The sequence below is a fragment of the Mastigoproctus giganteus genome, chromosome 11 (genome assembly GCF_048544385.1).
Source record: "Mastigoproctus giganteus isolate SK-2022 chromosome 11, ASM4854438v1, whole genome shotgun sequence".
NCBI classification, from domain to species: domain Eukaryota; kingdom Metazoa; phylum Arthropoda; class Arachnida; order Uropygi; family Thelyphonidae; genus Mastigoproctus; species Mastigoproctus giganteus.
Genome location: NC_143585.1, coordinates 146,904,694 through 146,923,299, shown reverse-complemented (window position 1 = coordinate 146,923,299; position 18,606 = coordinate 146,904,694). Strand labels below are relative to the sequence as shown.

General features: G+C 37.6%; 1 protein-coding gene across 3 annotated transcripts in view; it reads right to left on the bottom strand.

The window, feature by feature from the left end:
- LOC150078504 (oxysterol-binding protein-related protein 9) overlaps positions 1 to 18,606 on the bottom strand; it is a 607,385-nt gene that overhangs the window by 311,950 nt on the left and 276,829 nt on the right. For all 3 annotated transcript variants that reach the window (XM_090385178.1, XM_090385176.1, XM_090385177.1), the window contains one exon: positions 14,551 to 14,654. In XM_090385178.1, the coding sequence (XP_090241304.1) occupies positions 14,551 to 14,654 (104 nt within the window). The remainder of the gene's footprint in view (positions 1 to 14,550; positions 14,655 to 18,606) is intronic.

Below are 18,606 nucleotides of genomic sequence, written 5' to 3'. Positions count from 1 at the left end.
CTTATCAGTATTTGTTTATTTTAATTATTTTATATTAAAAATTTACTCTGCAACTTTAGTTTTAAATTTTACCATAACTTTCAGTATAAGTGCTGCGTAGGGACTACCTTGTCGATACTTTGTAGGAGTTATTTTGCTTTTTTTTTCCCCGACTATTTTTACTTTATTTTCACATTTCTACTCTTACACATTTTTGACAAGTGTGGAAATGCAGTCCTTTGATACATAGTCAGGTGTAGTAACCTAATGAAAAACCTGATCATGTATCAACTTTTATTTTCACTGACATCAGATTTAATCGTATTTTTATTTTATTTCCACTTTTTTTGAACTATGGCTAAATTTATCCACCATTATCTGATGTCAGCTACCGTTATTTTATTTTACAGGTCAATTTAATTAATTTATTTTACAGGTCAATTTAATTAATTTATTTATTTTACAGGTCACTTCCTTTAAAATATCTCTTTTATGTTTCGGCTATTATTCCTTTATTCCTTCTTGACTTTCCATGTAACTCATACTTACATCTTAATATTCATATGTATGCATATCTATACATATGCATATTAATATTAAGATGGTCCTTGAGGATGTCACAGACATTCTCTCAGATATGCCAGACAAGCTGTACTGGCTACCTGGGAGTCTAAAACGCTGATGGGAACTGATATTCGGTTGACATTCAAGTCAAATGGACCCAATTTCGGCGAAGTCCGGATGGTCTGTGACAGCAAAATCTTCTGCTTGCACCTTCACGATGGTGGGATTTGGGGGTTCGATGGCGAATAAGCTACTTTGGCTATAATGCACGATAGTGGGACTGTAAGTAATCCTGGGTATAACCTCCATGCACAAGCCCACTGTGGGTGACTACAAACGTAAGCAGGGGTCGAGGTGTGGCACCCATACCACATGGAGGAATGCCACCCCCTCTGTGTTACTAGGCAATACTAGGTGGTAGATGACTCTCATCAACCAGTGCAATACCACCACTTTGCTTATTGGAAGCTTGAAGTGGTGGAACCCATGTTAAGTCTCCAGTGTTAAGTTCCGGTTAACTCTTCCCAATCTCTTCCATAATACAGTACGACTGATGACTTTTGAGGATATGATGAACATCGTAGTGAGATCCACTCTTCCTTACATTTCGAGGATACAGCTCTAAAATGGTGTTGGCAGGCCAGCCACTAGTTAGTACATCGGACCGAACCTATTGGTAACTCTTTAGGAGGCTTCCAGATCAGCTAGCGTATACTCTTAATACCGTATACTTGATAGCCTATACTTTGCCATATAGTGACTGGAGGGAGTCCAAGTAGCATGTAGGTGGGGAGCATTGTCGAGGCCACGTTATGTCAAGGATCTGGGTATATTCTTACCATGTGTACGCCATATCCAAAAATATCACTACTTCATACAGCATGTCCCTCCCCCCACTTTTTCTTACTATTGAATACACCATGAATTGTCAAACTAATAGAGTAAGCTTATGTGAAAAGATCTAAACCTATCAAACGCTTCCTAGTTCATTTCACAAATACACGTGGTCTCAATTCCAATCTCAACGATGTCCATTTTCAATTGCAGTCTGCCAAACCCCATGTACTTTTTCTGACAGAATCTCAGTTATCGGTTGATTCAAATACTGCTCATCTCAGTTGCCCAAATTATTCACTGTATAATTTCTTTTGCCTCAAAGGTGGTATTTGTGCATATGTCCGTTCCGATATTTCCTGTCAGAGAATTGGTAATTTGGAATCTTCTCTGGCTTAAAATCTCTACCTCACTGTGTCAAATTCATCTGTTGTCTCTACCGATCTCCCAACTCCATTAATCACTTGGAACTCTTTAACTTCCTCTCTTTGCTCCAGTTACTCCAGTCCAACTTTCCTAACAGTGAGGTAATTTTCCTTGGTGATTTTAATGTTCACAACTACAGCTGGCTTCCGTTTTCTAGTCACACCGACCCAGCAGGTCGAGATGCTGAGACTTTTGCAATTTCTAATGACCTTGCACAGATTGTACATTTACCTACAAGAATACCGGACAATCCTAATCATAACAGCCAACACGCTTGATCTTTTTCTCACAAACAACCCTTCTAAGTACACTATGGTAGTGAGTGGTCCTTTAGGTACCTCAGATCACAACTTGGTGATTGTCTCTTCTCCAATGGAGCCTTTATCTCATGGCTATTCCCAACCTCGTGTGTTTGGCATTACAAGAATGCAAAATGGGATGACCTGCGAGATTTCTTTTATTCTTTTCCTTAGTCGGACTACTGTTTAAAAACTTCTGATGTCAACGTTTGCTTTGATCATGTCAGTGAAATTATTCTTGTAGGAATGGAATCCTTTATTCCACACTCCACTTTAAAATCTCGTCCTTTATCTAAGCCTTGGTTTTCCAATAAATGTGCTAAGGCTGTTCAAGAGAAGAATGTTGCGTATCGTAATAGGCTTGTTTCCAGTTCTTCAGTTTCATTTTCTGCCTACACCAAAGCTCGCAACAATTGTACAGCAGTCATTAATCAGTAGTCATAAGATTTAATATAAGTAAATTTTAAATTAATTTAAAGACAAGTTCCGAAAAAGACATCAGCTCAGATAAAATGGCACAAAAAATAGATTGCTGTATACGATAGCAAAAGACTCTTTGAACTGGTGTAACAGTTTTTCCTTGCAATTCATGTATTAATGATGTTGGTAAAACACCTCCCACCATCTCCAACAAGCTCCATTCAATGCCTCCTGTGGTCTTCCGTCAAAAGGATGTCAGAAGGATTTTGACGAATCTCAATGCTAAGAAAGCTCCAGGTCCTGATGGTATTTCTCCACTTGTTCTCAAAACCTGTGCTCCTGAACTTACTCCTGTCCTTTGTCACCTTTTTTTCACTTTCTTATTCCAAAGATGTTTTTCCTTCTGCTTGGAAATTTGCTCATATCCAGCCAGTTCCTAAAAAGGGTGAAAAATCCCTCTCATCCAATTATAATCCCATTACAATTACTTCTACTCTTTCCAAAGTAATGGAGAAATCAATTAACCGCCAACTCTTAAACTACATAGAAACCTTCCGTCTGATCAACGATCGGCAGTATGGATTCTGTCAGTGTCGATCCACTGGTGATATTCTGGCTTATGTTACCCATTTATGGATAAATTCAATGGAAAAGTTTGGTGAAATACAAGCAATCAAAGGCTTTCGATCGTGTTTGGCATTGACCTTTAAACAAGCTTCCATCTTATGGTTTGCCAACTGTTTTTTGTAATTGTTTATCCAGTTTTCTCTGTGATTGCTCACTAAGGGTGATTCTAGATGGTTCTCTGTCTTCTAACTTCTCCACTAATGCTGGTGTCCTTTAAGGTTCAGTTCTTTCCCCACTTTTTTCCTGTTGTATATTAATGACCTTCTTCGATTGACTGGAAATCCTATCCATAGTTTTGCCGATGATAGCACATTGCATTCCACTTTCCATTTTGAAAAACCATGCCCTGCTCATCTGCCTCAACTTCTCGAATATCCACCACCAGTTCCATAAATGCCGATCTCCAGGTATTTCTCCAGTGGGGCAAAGACAACTCAGTTGATTTCCATCCTTCTAAAACTTATATCTCGCAAAAAGGACTCTTCTGCTCCTATACTTATTTTTGATGACACTCCGAATTCTAGGTAAAATGATATATCTCTTTTGGGACTAATTTCTTTTGGCACAAGTACATTAAAAATATTCCTTCCTCTGCATCTAAAAAAACTTGGTTTTCTCTTTCGCTCTCGGCATTACTTTTCTTCAAAATAGCTGATCACTCTGTACAAATCGCAAATCCGTCCTATCATGGAATATTGTTCCCACATTTGGGGCGGTGCCCACAAAACCTCTCCCAGGCTTCTAGATTCCATTCAGAAGAGGGCAGTTAGGTTAATTAATGACTCCTCTCTAACAGAGTCTCTCCACTCTGTCTCATAGACGCTGTTTCTGCTGCATGACTTTTATACAGATATTTCCATGGGCACTGTTCTTCTGAATTGGCTTCTATAATTCCCGCTCTCTCTTTCAAAACAGTCTGAACACGTGCCGCCACAAGCCAACATCCATTTACTGTCCAACTTCAAATCTTCCTCTTTTATTCATTCAACTGCCATTTTCTGGAGCAACCTTCCTTCATACATATTTCCTGAAAATTACAGTCTACAGAAGTTCAAGTCTAATGTCAACAAATATCTTCTTTTGTCTTCTGAACCTCCAACCCAAGCACGGTTGTAAGTACTATAGGTTCTCATACCTCTCGTGTTTGGGGTTTTCATATATATATACATCTGCATCCTTTGTCGCTGTTGTTGTTTGTTATTTGGTTTTTAGGAGCATTAGCAACTAAGGCCATATTGCTCTGGGGATATGTGGTGGTCATCACTTGACCTTTCCGCATCCTCCATATTTGGTGGTCACGGGCTCGAACCCCGGTCTAATCAAGAAGCATTTGCTACGCACTGCTGCTCCTGCCCACCTGGCTACGGAGGCGTCTCCTTTGCACGCTTTAGTGCATTTGACATATACAACCTATTTTTATTTTCCCTTTATTTCCGGTTTTTTAATTATTAGCAGTATATTTAATATCTTATATATATATATATATATATATACACAGGATCTCTGTAATTCATCTGTAATGCTACTAAATAACACTGACTCGAAACTGTAAAACACCTTTATTATGATTGGTAGATAGCTATTGATAACTTTTGAATAATTTCAAGTTTTTGTTTAATTTGAAAACACAAGTCTGGCATTTGTCCATCATTTTCAGAATTTTTAAACAAAAAGAAAAAAAAAAAACATTTGACATCCCTGACATAAATAACAAAACAAAATTTGCCCTTTTGCAAATTTTGTTTCGCTATTAGTAGATAGCTGCATGGATTTGTCAGGTCTTTGTCAGGTTTAGGGAAAGCTAGTACTATTGCATGGCGCCATGTGTTTGGGAATACTTTTTCTTGGAATATTCTGTTATACAGTTTCAATAAATTTTCTAATTCAGTCTTGTTAAAGTGCTTGATCATGTCGCAATGTACATTGTCTGTGCCTGCTGCATTTGGCTGGCTGTGGACAAAACTTCATGCAGTTCATTTATTGTGAATGGTTGATTGTAGGGCTCATTACCTTTTGATTTAAATTTGATCTAATGCTTTTCTGCTTTTTCTTTTTGGATCAGAAATTCCAGATGGTATGAAGCTTTCGCTGATACTTTTGCAAAGGTCTCACCTAATGTGTTTGCAATAACGGTAGGTTCAGACAAACTAATTCCGTCATACTGGTATTGGTGTATTGGTGATGGCCTATTTCTATATTTACCTGTCATTTTTCTTATTTTATTCCAGACTATACGTGCATTTGTTGTTTTGTTTATTGTAAATGTGAATTTGATCCATGTTGCTCTTCGACTCTGCTTCTAGTGAATTATGCTATGGCTTGCAATCTTTTGCATTGAATCAGGTTGTCTGTGGTGGGGTACCTGCGAAAACAGTTCCATGCCCTATTTTTTTTGTTTTCTTGTTTCAGTGCAATCACTGTTCCACCATATTTTCGGATGGCTTGGAAAACGTGATGAAGTCTTCGGGATTGTTAGCTTGCCTGTGTTTTGTATGGTTTCTGTGACACTTGCTAGTGCAACAACTACTGTTTCCTGCTCAATGATATTGGTGTTGAAAACTGCTTTCCTCCTGAATGTTTCCCAATTAGCTTTTCCTATTTTCCAGCAAGGAGTCCTGCTATGATATGTATAATCACTTACCAGTGTGGAAATTACTGGGTAATGATTACTCCCAAGAGGATCCTCAAAAAATTCCCAATTAAATGTTGCGTAAAGTGTAGGCATTTGTTTGGCAAGATCTATAGCTGCGGTAGTCCGAGTCGGAAAGTGGAAGTAAGTGTGGTTACCCCTGTTAAGAAGTAGGAGGTTGTGATTATCTAGCAGTTGTTCAATAATGCGTCCCCTTCTGTTGTAGTCGGAGCATCCCCACAAAGGGTTATTCATATCTCCCATCAGACAGATTTGGGGAGGTAGTTGTTGTAGTAATACATCTAGGTGTTCATAAGAGACATCTTCTCCTGGTGGAATGTATAATGAACATATGGTTAATAGGGACCTTGCTACTGTACGAATTGCTGCCGCCTTTAATGGGCTATTTATATGCACCTGTTGTGTTGGTATTCTGTCATTTACTAATACAGCGACTCCTACATGTGCTACACCTTTAGTTATTCAGTCTCTTCTGTACATTGAATAGTTCCTGATATTCACTGTATCTTGTTGTTTAAGGTACGTTTCCTGGAGACAGATACAGATTGGTGTGTATTGGGTGATCAGATACTGTACATTGTCAAAATTAGTACGTAATCCTCGACAGTTCCATTGAACAATTTTATCCATTATTTATATTTGCTCAGCCCCTCGAACTTTTTTCGCTGGGTGGTTGTCTTTTGTTTTTCAGCCCTTACTCCATCTCTTTTGAGGAATACTGGTTTTCTGGTATCCATATCTTCTTCTAATATTTTAGCATGGATTTCCAACACTTCGTCATCTATCTTTCCTGTTTTCTCAAATTCCATAAATACTGAGGTAGGTTCATGATTTTGTGGTCTTTCATTACTCTTACACTGTTTCAAGGCTGGAGAATCTGAGGGGACTGAGATCGTGTTTACTGTTTTTTCATGTTTATCTAGTTGCTTTGCTTGGAGTAAGTGTTTGACTTGTGGAGAAAAATATTCTTTTGGAGGAACTGAGATTTCAGTTTGACATTCCACTGATTTAAATTTAGTTGCTACTTGTGCGTATGTTGGTCTCCTGATTATAGTTGGCTGGACCATTTTTCTTGCTTCTTGGTATGTAATATTGTAGTCCGTTTTGTATTTCTGTATTTATTTTTCTTTTTTCCATCTTTCACATGTTCTGGAGTAGGCAGGATGTTCTCCTTTACAATTTGGACACTTTGGGGTTGGAGCTCATCAATCTGATGTTCTTTGGATCCACATTTAGCACATGTCAGTGTATTTCTACATGCTGTCTGTGAGTGTCCAAAATTTTGACATTTGAAACAGCGCAAGGAATTTGGGATACATACTTCAAATATCCTGCTTTTACGGTAGGTGGGATTTTTGATGTGTTAAATGTCAGAATTAAAGTTTTGGTAGGTATTATATTTCCATCTCTCTGAATAGAAATCCGTCTTACATTCGTGCCGACCGGGCTAGCCGAGTGGGTAAAGTACCTGCCCGGCAACCCAAAGGTCGCGGGTTCGATTCCCGCCTCGGGCTTGGATCAAAGTACTGCAAAAACTTTGGGAGGTGCAATATGGCCACAGAAGCCGATGCGCCAACAACTACCAAATCAAAAAAAAAAAAAAAAAAAAAATCAATCTTACATTCGTCACTCCTTGATTTGAGTTCATTGCTGATTTCCTCCTCAGTAACGTGTAAGAGATCCCATTCATAGATTACTCCCAGCGAAGAGTTTAAGATGTTATGACCACTACTGGTATACCCCCAAAGTTCGATACATTCAGTAACTTTTCTGAATGTCTGGTACTGGATGTTTCAACTAATAAATCCCCAGATCAGAGTCACCTGACCATATTTGGGGTTCCGGCTAGTCCTTTCAAGACTTTTTGGATAAAAAATGGATTTCTTTCCTAATGTCTCCTCTCCAGTGGAGTGAATAATTAGGAATAAGAGTATTGGTGATGGTTTTGAACTGTCTGTCCTTTGCCTTTTGGCAGTATTTTCAAGTTCTTCAGCAGTTCGATTTAGTGGGATCTTCTCTGAAGTCCCTTGTCTTGCTCTTTTTAACCCTGGAGTGTAGCTTCCAACTCTCAGGTTTCTGGCCACGCCACGTGGAGGCAAGAGCGGTACCATCAAGTGACCAAGCAGCAGTTATAAATTAGTAGGGTTGGTGGTTAATTTGAGAAAAAGAAAAAAAGAAAGGTGACTTTCCTTTCTGATAATTTGCTAGGTCCTTTTAGCTAAACCTACTTATTAAGTACTGAAAATAAAGATCGCTTTAAATGTAATAAACTAAATATAATTGAGAAGCGCACTATAGAATCACTTTATATCACTTGATCACTTGGAAAATGCTTGGCACTCGGGGCCTCAGTCCAGCCGGCTTCCAATCTGCCTATCAGCACTTGAAGGTATTAAGCCTTTTTTTTTTTTTTTTTTTTTTTTTTTTAATGTCTGCTGATGTATTTCCAATGATTCGCTCATGTCCAAATGGCATGGTCTTTTAGAATACCGAAACATAAACCTAAATATAAATAAAATTTATGTCAAGAGGAATGGAGCCTGAAATTACTTTCAGGGCAGCAGTTGATATTTTCCTACAGGCATAAATTGAAGCTAGAAGAAACACCTCTGAAGTATTTCAAGTTTTAGTTGAAAGGTTTATAGAGTTCAGTCCTGCCAGCTGCATAAGAAGCAATTGGCAATATGATAGTCTTAGATAAGTCTCACAATTAGGAGCCCATTCTTGTCTAGAAATTCAGAAAAGTTTGAAAGCAAATAATAAGTTAATAGGTTGGGTCTTTTTGATCTTTTTCAATTAAGTAGAATATACAAGGATAAGATATAAGATCTTTTGATTTTTTTGTAAGTTTTTTTCTTGTAAAGTTTAATTTAATAAAATTTAACTATAAATTTGGTCTCTATCATATTGACTCTTGAACATTCATTTGTTATTTTTGAGATAGTAATATCACTGTCCCTCATTACAAGATGAACAATTCAGAGTTAATTCCCTAAATCTGGTAGTAGTAGTAGCAAATGGAATAGAACAGCTATTAATTCTTATTAATGGATGCCTAGTTGTGAAGAACAAGTCCTTAAAACCATTACTATGATCTTTGCTAAAAGATCTAACTCTTCTAATGCTCAAGAATAGTCAGTGTTGTTCTCCAGCTGAAAGAAGAATTTCCAACGAAAATCAGTGTGAGATTATGATATATTAACGAGCAATAATTCGCAACAATTGGACCAAAACGAGATTCCATGTTAGCAGTCCCAGAATGGAACCCCGAGGGTATCCATTAAAAATAGCATGAGAAATGATATTATGTTCAGTCATGATGACTGTGACCATCCTGTCTGTAAAATAATTTCTACTGATATTAAAAAGCTGTGGGTAGCAGCTTGGGAGGTCTAAGATGTTCAAGGAGTCTTCCCGACCAAAGTGACCTTGAAGCCAAAAAAAGATGACAAATGAATATTTATGTCTGGATCAACAAGGTGAATAAGCTCTCCAAGAGCATCCTCTGTACCTTTGTCATGTTTAAATCCAAACAGACTTTACGACTGCAGATTGTTTTCAGTTGAGAGAGAGAGAGAGAGAGAGTTATTCTCTAAGAAATCTCTCTAAGACCTTACCTAGATTGGCCAGTTAGGCAATCAGTCTGTAAGACCTTGGCTCCGATGCAGACTTACTTATTTTAAAATACCTGATTTCCAGAAAGATGGGAGGAACTGCTTCCAGTAAACATTTATTGAAATAGTTGGAGTAAAAAATAAGAGGTCTAATTTCATAAAATTTCACTATAAATTTTCTCTCCAACAGATTGGCCAATGGACATTTCTTTATTTATTTTTGAAATAGCGGAGTTCATCTCACTGCAAGCAAATGAAGCATACTAATTAAGGGGTCAGTTTCTATTTAACTATTATATAGGTTGATGAATATCATGGTCAGAGAAGAAGCATCATACACAAGGTAAGGAGCATCTAATATTAAGTTCACAATTTTTGTAAATTATATTTTAACTACTGATTATAATGGTATTAAAAATATCAGGCTATCTAATATTATCTCACAACAATTTAAAAATTATATCTGATGGGTCATTACTGCCTACTTCAGAAACAAATTTCATGTTGCAACTTCATTTTTAAAGAATACTTTTACATATGTTCATTTTAAGTTTGTCTTTTTTTTTTTTTTTTTTTTTGTTTCTTTAAGAATTTATATCCTCTTGTACCCAAGATCTGCACCTTCTCTGAAAGCCCCATCTTGCCTGATGAACTGCCCTTTGTGCAACAATAGGTTCTCAAATTCACCAGTAATTAGACTTTGCAGATACCTTTTACCTGGTAGACTGAAATAAAATCTAATGCAACACACCTGGTTGGTGTAGATGGCAGGGGTGATGTTTAGTCACTTAGTTTTATATAAACACTGGTAAACAAAAATGAAATTGGCAGTATGATACAGGCCAAATGATGGTGATGAATATAATGAAGAGCTATACAAATAGAGTAAGTTAGTAAATCAGAAAGTTTCATAACAGAGAACTTCAAATTTTCCTTATTGAATGGAACTTGTTGGTTAATCACTCACACAGTAGCAGAACCTCTCTCTCTCTCTCTCTCTCTCTCTCTCTCTCTCTCTCTCTCTCTCTCTCTCTCTCTCTCTCTCTCTCTCTCTGGATTTACTGGATGACTACTTTCTGTACCATCACATCAGAGAGGAAACAAGAACAAGAGGAAGCAATCCTTTGGATCTATCAACAGTGATGCTTCAAGCATTAAGAAGTTTCAATTCAAAGAACAATTAGGAATTGACAGCAGTGCATTGATGTGGGATTTACTTGAAATATGATTATATATCAAGGGTAAATGGAAGGAAGTTTTGCTTTTGGAAAGGTGACTACAATGGTTTTAGCCAGTTTTTAAATACTTTATATATACTTGGGCAAACAGATAATATTACCAACTGAAAAATCTAAATGAGAGGCATTCAGAAAAGCAATCACAGACTTTTGCTTTTGATATCAACTAACAAAGACTATTCAAGGTTTAGACCAAAATGGATGTCAGATGAACTGATGAAACTAGTGGGGGCTTCCTGTATGTGATACTCATGATTTGGTGTAACAATTAATTATAGAGGGAGCCTCTTTATTCCTGATAGCAAAGTTCATGTACATCATTGACAAAACATAATGGGCAAGACTCATGGAGTTTCGTCAAAACGTGGTGTTTCCTAAGTAGTGCAGATATGCTGCAAGGAGAGCAGCATGTCACCACTAAATAAACATCATGCCTGACTACACAACTATCCCAGGTTTTTAATTATCCACTACCTTCAGCATAACACTATCCAGTTGGATGTCATGTTGTTGTTGTTTGGTTTTTAGGAGCATTAGCAACTAAGGCCATATTGCTCCGAGAATATGTGATGGTCATTCCCTGACCTTTCCGCATCCTCCGTATTTGGTGGTGACGGAATCAAACCCCGGTCTAATCAAGAAGCGTGTGTTACGCACTGCTGCTCCTTCCCACCTGCCTACGGAGGCACCTTGGATGTCATTCTTGGATTACTGCTAGAAATACCTCACATTTATTGGTGTTAAATGTCAGTTACCATTTGTTAACCTATTTGTCTAACTTTTCTAAGTCTTTTTGGAATCATGTCCTGATTCCTGGCATTAACTACCCTGCTGACCTTTGCATCATCAGCAAACTTACATTAAATTTGATATGCTTTCTCCGATATCATTAATAAATATCGAAAACGGGTACTACAGTACTGAAGTGAACAATGCTCACTGATGACCATTTCTGTCTTCTGACACTCAATCATTGGTTTATCAAAAGCAGAAATTTCTCCCAAACTGCTTTAATTCCATACGGCTCCTCTACAGGACTGTTAGATGTGGAATAGTACCAAAAGATTTACTGATGTATTTAATATCAAAATTATTTTTTGTATCCAGCTCCATTGTTACTACATCATCATAGTAGCTAGGTCAGATAAAATGCCCTCCCTTAACAGATCCATGCCATGATTTCTCTATAACTGCATTCCTGTCAAGATGATTCTGCATTACTTCTTTGACCATTGAATCCATTATCATTTTGCCTTCCCTGGAACAGAAGTCAAGCTTACATGTAATTACCCATGTAACCTTATGTGACCCCTTTATGATTAGGAGAGACATTTGTGCATCTCCAATCCATAGGGACCTCCCTTGAATCCAAGCATGCTCTCATGGGAACTAAATGATTTTGTAATAACTGAGAGGAAAGTGGAAGACGAACCATTGAAGTTAAACATAAAAAAGTTACCTGGGGTGGATGGGATCTCTCCAGTTATATTAAGGGATGCAAGCTAAGGAGATAAGCAACCCATTAGTCATAATTATAAGACCATCTTTGGATTAAGGGAATGTCTCAACGGAGTGGAGGTTGTGAAAATTTATCCCCTCAAGGAGGAAGGTCAAAGGGTGACATGAGCAATTACAGACGAGTAATCTTAACTTCTGTTCCAGGGAAAAATAATGGAGTCACTGGGTAAGGAAGTAATGCAAAGCCATTTAGACAGGAATGCAGTTATACTTCAGACACAACATGGGTTTATGAAGGAGAAATCTTGTCTGACCATTCGGACTGGATACTATGATGTATCACAAAGTAACTGGAGACAAAAGAAATTATTTTTATATATCGTATAATTGGATTTCAGGAAAGCTCTTAATACTGTTGTACATAGAGGAATGCAATACAAATTAGAGCAGTGTTCATTAAGGGCAAGTTACTGCTATGGATAAAGAGATGGTTGAGTAGTAGAAGACAGAGTTGTTTGTTATCAATGGACAATACTCTTCATGGACTAATGTTATCAGTGTAGTCCCCCAGAGTTTGGTGCTGGGTCTGTTGTTGTTTTATATATTTATTTAATGATACTGATGAAGGCATATCAAGCATAATGTCTAAGTTTGCAGATGATACATAGGTTCGCAGGCTGGTTAATGATGGTAAGGACAGTATGCTATTGTAACAGGATCTAGAAAGATTAGGCATGTGGTTGAGAAATAACAACTGAAGTTTACAATATGAGAAATTATAGAGTTCTATAATTTCTCATATTGTAAACTTCTCATATTGTTCTATAATTATAGAGTTAAATTGCATCAAATTAAATTAAATTTATTTATTTTTTATCTCGCTTTTAATTTAACCCAAAATTTACCCATCAATTCACCCTAATAACTATTGCAGATTGTATAAGGTGAGTACCGTACATTAAGCATTTGCTATTTGGAATTTAGTCAACTGAAGTTTACCATTGACAAATGCAAAGTATTGCATATGGTAACAGTAACCCTAGAGTAACGTACTGACTGTGTGGTACTACACTTAGGAAAATAAAAAAGAATGAAAATGGAAAATGAAAATAAAATACCTGGGGTAATTGTACAATCAGTTATGAAGTTCTCTGAGCAAGTTTAACATTTCAAATGCAAGGTACTGCAACGAGAAGCAATAATCCCAGATTAATATACAACTGAGCAGAACATTCTCTACTCAAGGATAGAGAATGAAAAAGACCTGTGGATAATTATGCAGTCAAATATGAAGCTCTCTCAGCAGTTGAGACAGGCTTCCAGGACAGCTTATCAGGTTTTGTTAATGGTATACATGAATTTTGCCAGCAGGGATGAAGTTGTGATTATCCCATTCTATAAGGTTATGGCTAGAAAACATCTTGAGTATTGCATACAGGTCTGAGTGCAATACTCAAGGTGCATTGGAACGTATGCAGGGACGGATGAGACTGGTTAGGGTAACAAATGGATACTCTTACCAAGAAAGGTTTTAGATCTGTAAACTATAGCATCTAGAGACTAGACACCTGCAAGGTAACCTCAGAGGTGTGTGTGTGTGTGTGTGTGTGTGTGTGTGTGTGTGTGGCTTTGAATGGATTGAAAATGCTCAATCCTCCTGCTCAGACTACAAACATGATTGTGCAAAAATTCAAACTGAAGAATGGTTGCAGGATAGATGTGTAGATTTTTTTTTTTTTTTTTTTTTTTGCTAATGCTGTGTTAGCTTTTTCTTCATAATGTGCCACTGCGAATATAATACTAATATTTCCTTGCCTTTACTACATAATGCTGAAGCACAGCTTCCAAATTATTTGTTTTTAAATTCATGGACTCTGAAACAAAATCTACTTCCGAGCAATAAAGTTACTTACTTATGATGCTCAAGCAGATTTTTTAAGAATTGCTGAAGTTCGTGTTTCAACCATAATTTAAGCAAATCTCAGTATTCAAAAAAAAGAATTTTATTACACGTGCAGCAATGACATCCATCTAACCATCTTCTGTCATAAATACTATGTGTTATAGAAAAATGAAAGCAAGTTAAAAACCATTATCGGTTTTCGAAACTTCTTGTTCATCGAATACTTTGTGACCACGGAACTATAATCACAGCAGAAAATTTCTTACAAAAATTTTGGAACAAAAAATATCAATAGCTTAAAAATAATTTATGCATTTAAGAGAAAAAGAAACAGATGCTCTGAACTGTAATCATATGACCTAGATGATGTGGTGAAGCTTATAAGCAGCATGGAAAAAAATTATTTACATATAATGCTACTTTTCTGAATTAATGAACACTATATAACTTTTTCATTAATTTTAAAGATTTGTATGCCTACAACAAAATTAATATATTACTCTCCTCAGATAAGTAAAGAAAACAATAATTGTCTTACTATTATAATCCATAGCAGTCTCTTTAGAAAAAACGGGTAATGTTGGAGTATATTTCTGTTGTTCATCTAAGTTTTCAACTGCATCCTCAAAGCCTTTTTGATTACTGAAATGAAAAGAATTACAATAGTTACAGAAATATGCAAAAGATAGAGATAATATGGAAACATGTTGATTGGGAAAGAAATAAACACATCTAAAATGAATGGTAAAGAGAATCTTGAATGTAGGTTGAATCAAATAAAATCACCAGAACAGTGTACAGCTTCACTATAAATTGCATGACTGCAACACAACTTTCAAATTATTATTAAAAAAGCTAGTAGAAGTGTGAACTCACAGGCCAATATCAATGTTATGCATGTGGAAAAATCTGCAAAAATTTAGAGGAAAATCCCACTCACTCCACTTAAGATCAGCTAAGTACAGTCCTGAATCAAAGAGAATTTTTGATATTTGACCAGTTGTTGGGGAGAATCAAACCAAGGTCTTTCCAAACAAGAGATGTTCTATGCCAACTATGCTACTGTGGAGGATGCCTTCAGGTAATAGCTAAGCAACGTTTGTGGAAGTATGATGGCAATGTGAACGCTGATGTAATCTGTGTTACTTAGAACCATAGTCAGAATAGATAATGAATTATAACAATGAAATGAGACCACTTGTCTGTGTTACGTTTGGAAAAATTTTAATTTATTTATTATTTACATGATAAATGTTGTGAAACAGCCTTGCTTTCGATTTAAAACTTTAAATTCAACTCAGATTTAAAAGTCACATACTGCTGATTAACTTTCATGATACTTAATTCCACACATAACACTTTCATGATAATTAATTCCAGAAAAGTGGTTCCTGGTTCCAATTTTCAATCAGCTGAGAGAATTTTGGAATAAATTCCAATACCCCTGTTCTCAAAAGCTATCATCAATCTTCCTTCCCACTGGCACCCACTGATCTGTTCTTAGGCTTTGTAAACCCCTTTGCAACAGGCAAGCCTTTTTTTCCAGTTTTCTCAGTTCTTCAAACAGCATTCTCTTTTCAGTCTTTTCAATTTTAATTATAAACCACTGCTGATTGCCATTCCTGTTCTTGTATTAAAAACTGACACTGAATTATGCTATTTCTATTGGGCACTGCAGCCACAGAGGTGAACAATCTGTGGAAATTTGAGCTCCTGCAAACAAATATTTTTGATATTTTTACCATATTCTTGATTTAACATAAAAGATAGAGATAATATGCAAACATGTTGATTGGGAAAGAAATAAACACCACATCTAAAATGAATGGTAAAGAGCATCTTGAATGTAGGTTGAATCAAATAAAAAAAAAATTGCCAGAAGAGTGTACTGGCCCAAAGGCCTGTTGGCGATACCATACAATGGAAGACTGAAGGCTCAGAACTCAGCAAGCTCGAACCCCATTCCACAACAATGCACAATTGCAACAGCAGAGCTACCTGACTTCTCTAGGAGTCTCTCAAAGTATATCTGGGAGTGGATGCAATTCACTGATGTCTCACAGGGTGATGATGATCAAACAGCAGACTGGTCTGATTCCAACAAGAATATCCAGAAACAGGGCCCACGAACGCGACACCACCCAGATGAGACTTCGGAGCATTATAGGACCAGCAGATACTTTTCAGATAAAAATCTCATCCTGATACAACCCTCTGCAGAAGTAAATAGCAGATTCTTCCTACAAAACATCAGGAGTGTCAAACTAGGTGGCCTACTCAATTTACTTTCCTGTGCAGAGTACGACTTCATAATTCTGATCAAAACCTGGCTCAGAGATGAGATGGAAATTGCTACCTTCACCTAAAACTTTGATTATCACACTCTTGACTGCTAACAGAATATAGAGACAAGGTGGCAGTGTAACAATCTGTCAAAGGAGCACACTCTCTCTAATTAAGGCATGCATTAACCCAGGAGGAGATGTAGAAGCAGTTCTGGGAATCTACAGTTTGTCTGGAATTTCCATCTCGGAGGGTGCCATTTATTTCCCTCCACCGGTTACTGAGGATTGTGTCCTCAATCTGATGGCATGGCTGTTATCCACAATCAATCATCATCAAAAAAAAGCTCATCATCCTCAGAGACCTTAACCTACCACAGCCAGCAGCTGTTGTTGTTATTATTTGGTTTTTAGGAGCATTAGCAACTAAGGCCATATTGCTCTGGGGATATGCGGTGGTCATTCCCTGACCTTTCCGCATCCTCCGTATTTGGTGGTCACAGGCTTGAACCCCAGTCTAATCAAGAAGTGTGTGCTACGCACTGCTGCTCCTGCCCACCTTGCTACAGAAGCGCCAACTGCCAGCAGCAAAGACGCTCCTAGATACACTGTCATTGAACATGTTGGAAATGGGCATTGGTCTTATTGATGTTCCTCCCTCAGATGGAGATGCCACCCTACAGTGCATCTTCTCAAACTGTTCCGTAAAAGAAACCCTGACTATAACCGATAACTTTCTACCATCTGATCACAATCCGATCGCTGCCAGAATATCACTGCAGGCACCTAAGGAGTAACGTTTATCAGTACAAGCTACAAATTGTGTCAGGAGAGTATACAATCCTAAATACATCAACATTGAAAAAGTTACCACCCTTTTCAAACTTTACCCATGGAACATACTGGCAGAGCTTAACATCAATGAGGCTGCCTACTGGCTTTCAAGATAAATTCATTGCAAGGTCTGCAATGTCCAAAACTTACATAGTTAGTCCCCACTCGAAGCCATGGTGGAATGACTTCCTGACTAAGGCCTTCAAGGAAAAACAGGCAGCCCACGCCTCCTACAAGAAGTTGCCTTCAGAAGAGTCATATGTGAAATTCTCCAAAGTGCAAGGATGGATTTCCAGAATATCAAACAATCAGCTACTGACACTTTCAAAAACATCCGGCTGTCCAGAGGCAAACGTGTGTGGTCAACAAGGCATACCTGCACCCCAATAGCTTTGGATGTCCAGGAATGGTGTGACCACATGCTGTGTTTTAAGAGAGATCAGAGTGTCTGAAGTATATCCTTCCAAGGATATACTTCAGACACTATGATCTCTCAAGCGCTCAACGTTTCTTCAACTACCAACAACATCGAAATTTCCGAAGAACAGATAATGAAAATAATAAATTCACTACCTGACAAGCCCACCATAGGTGACCACCAAATACGGAGGGTGCGGAAAGGTCAGGGAATGACCACCGCATATCCCCAGAGCAATATGGCCTTTGTTGCTAAGGCCATATTGCTCCGGGGATACTGAGGAACAACAACCCACCATAGGAGCTGACACAATACCTCTTTTAGTCTCAAAATTGTTTCCTATTTCATCAGCAGAGAGCTCACCCACATCTACAACAAAATACTCAAACAGAGACAGAAGCCTTCAAGCTGGTTGATTTACAGTCATGGCAATTCCAAAAAAGCTTCATGCGAAAACACCTGCGGACTTCAAGCCAATCGCCTCTCCCTTCCTGAAATGCCCCAAGAAGTGCATCTATAATGACGCTGCACTGGCAATCTTTGCGCATAGATCACTCTCATTATGCCATGCCGAAAAGATCTACTATAACCGGTCTACAGTCCTTATCGCAGAAAATACTTCACGCCTGAATAACAATGACGAACTACACACCACTTCTCTGGACATGAAATCTGCATTCGACTCAGTCCAAATCACACCCCTCCTTGCATTACTTAATAGTTGCTACGGAATATCTGGCAATACACTCAAGCTCCTCAAAAGTCTTTTATTTAGGAGAATGCTTCACTTCATATGTAATAATAGCACAGTCTGTAAAAGTGCAGAAGCAGGAATCCCACAAGGTGGTTCTCTCTTAGCTCTGCTATTCGCTGCAATATTCATTCCACTTATGGATAAGTTCCAGCCTTCTTGTCATATGCTGATGATATTGTGTGTTACTTGCCAGGTAAACACCAGGCTGTTGATCCACAAGAAAGACAAACCTACTCAGAAACTTGAAACAACAACCTTAATACTTTCTGCCAATATGCCAATTTTTTTGGTCTTTCAGTTAATCCC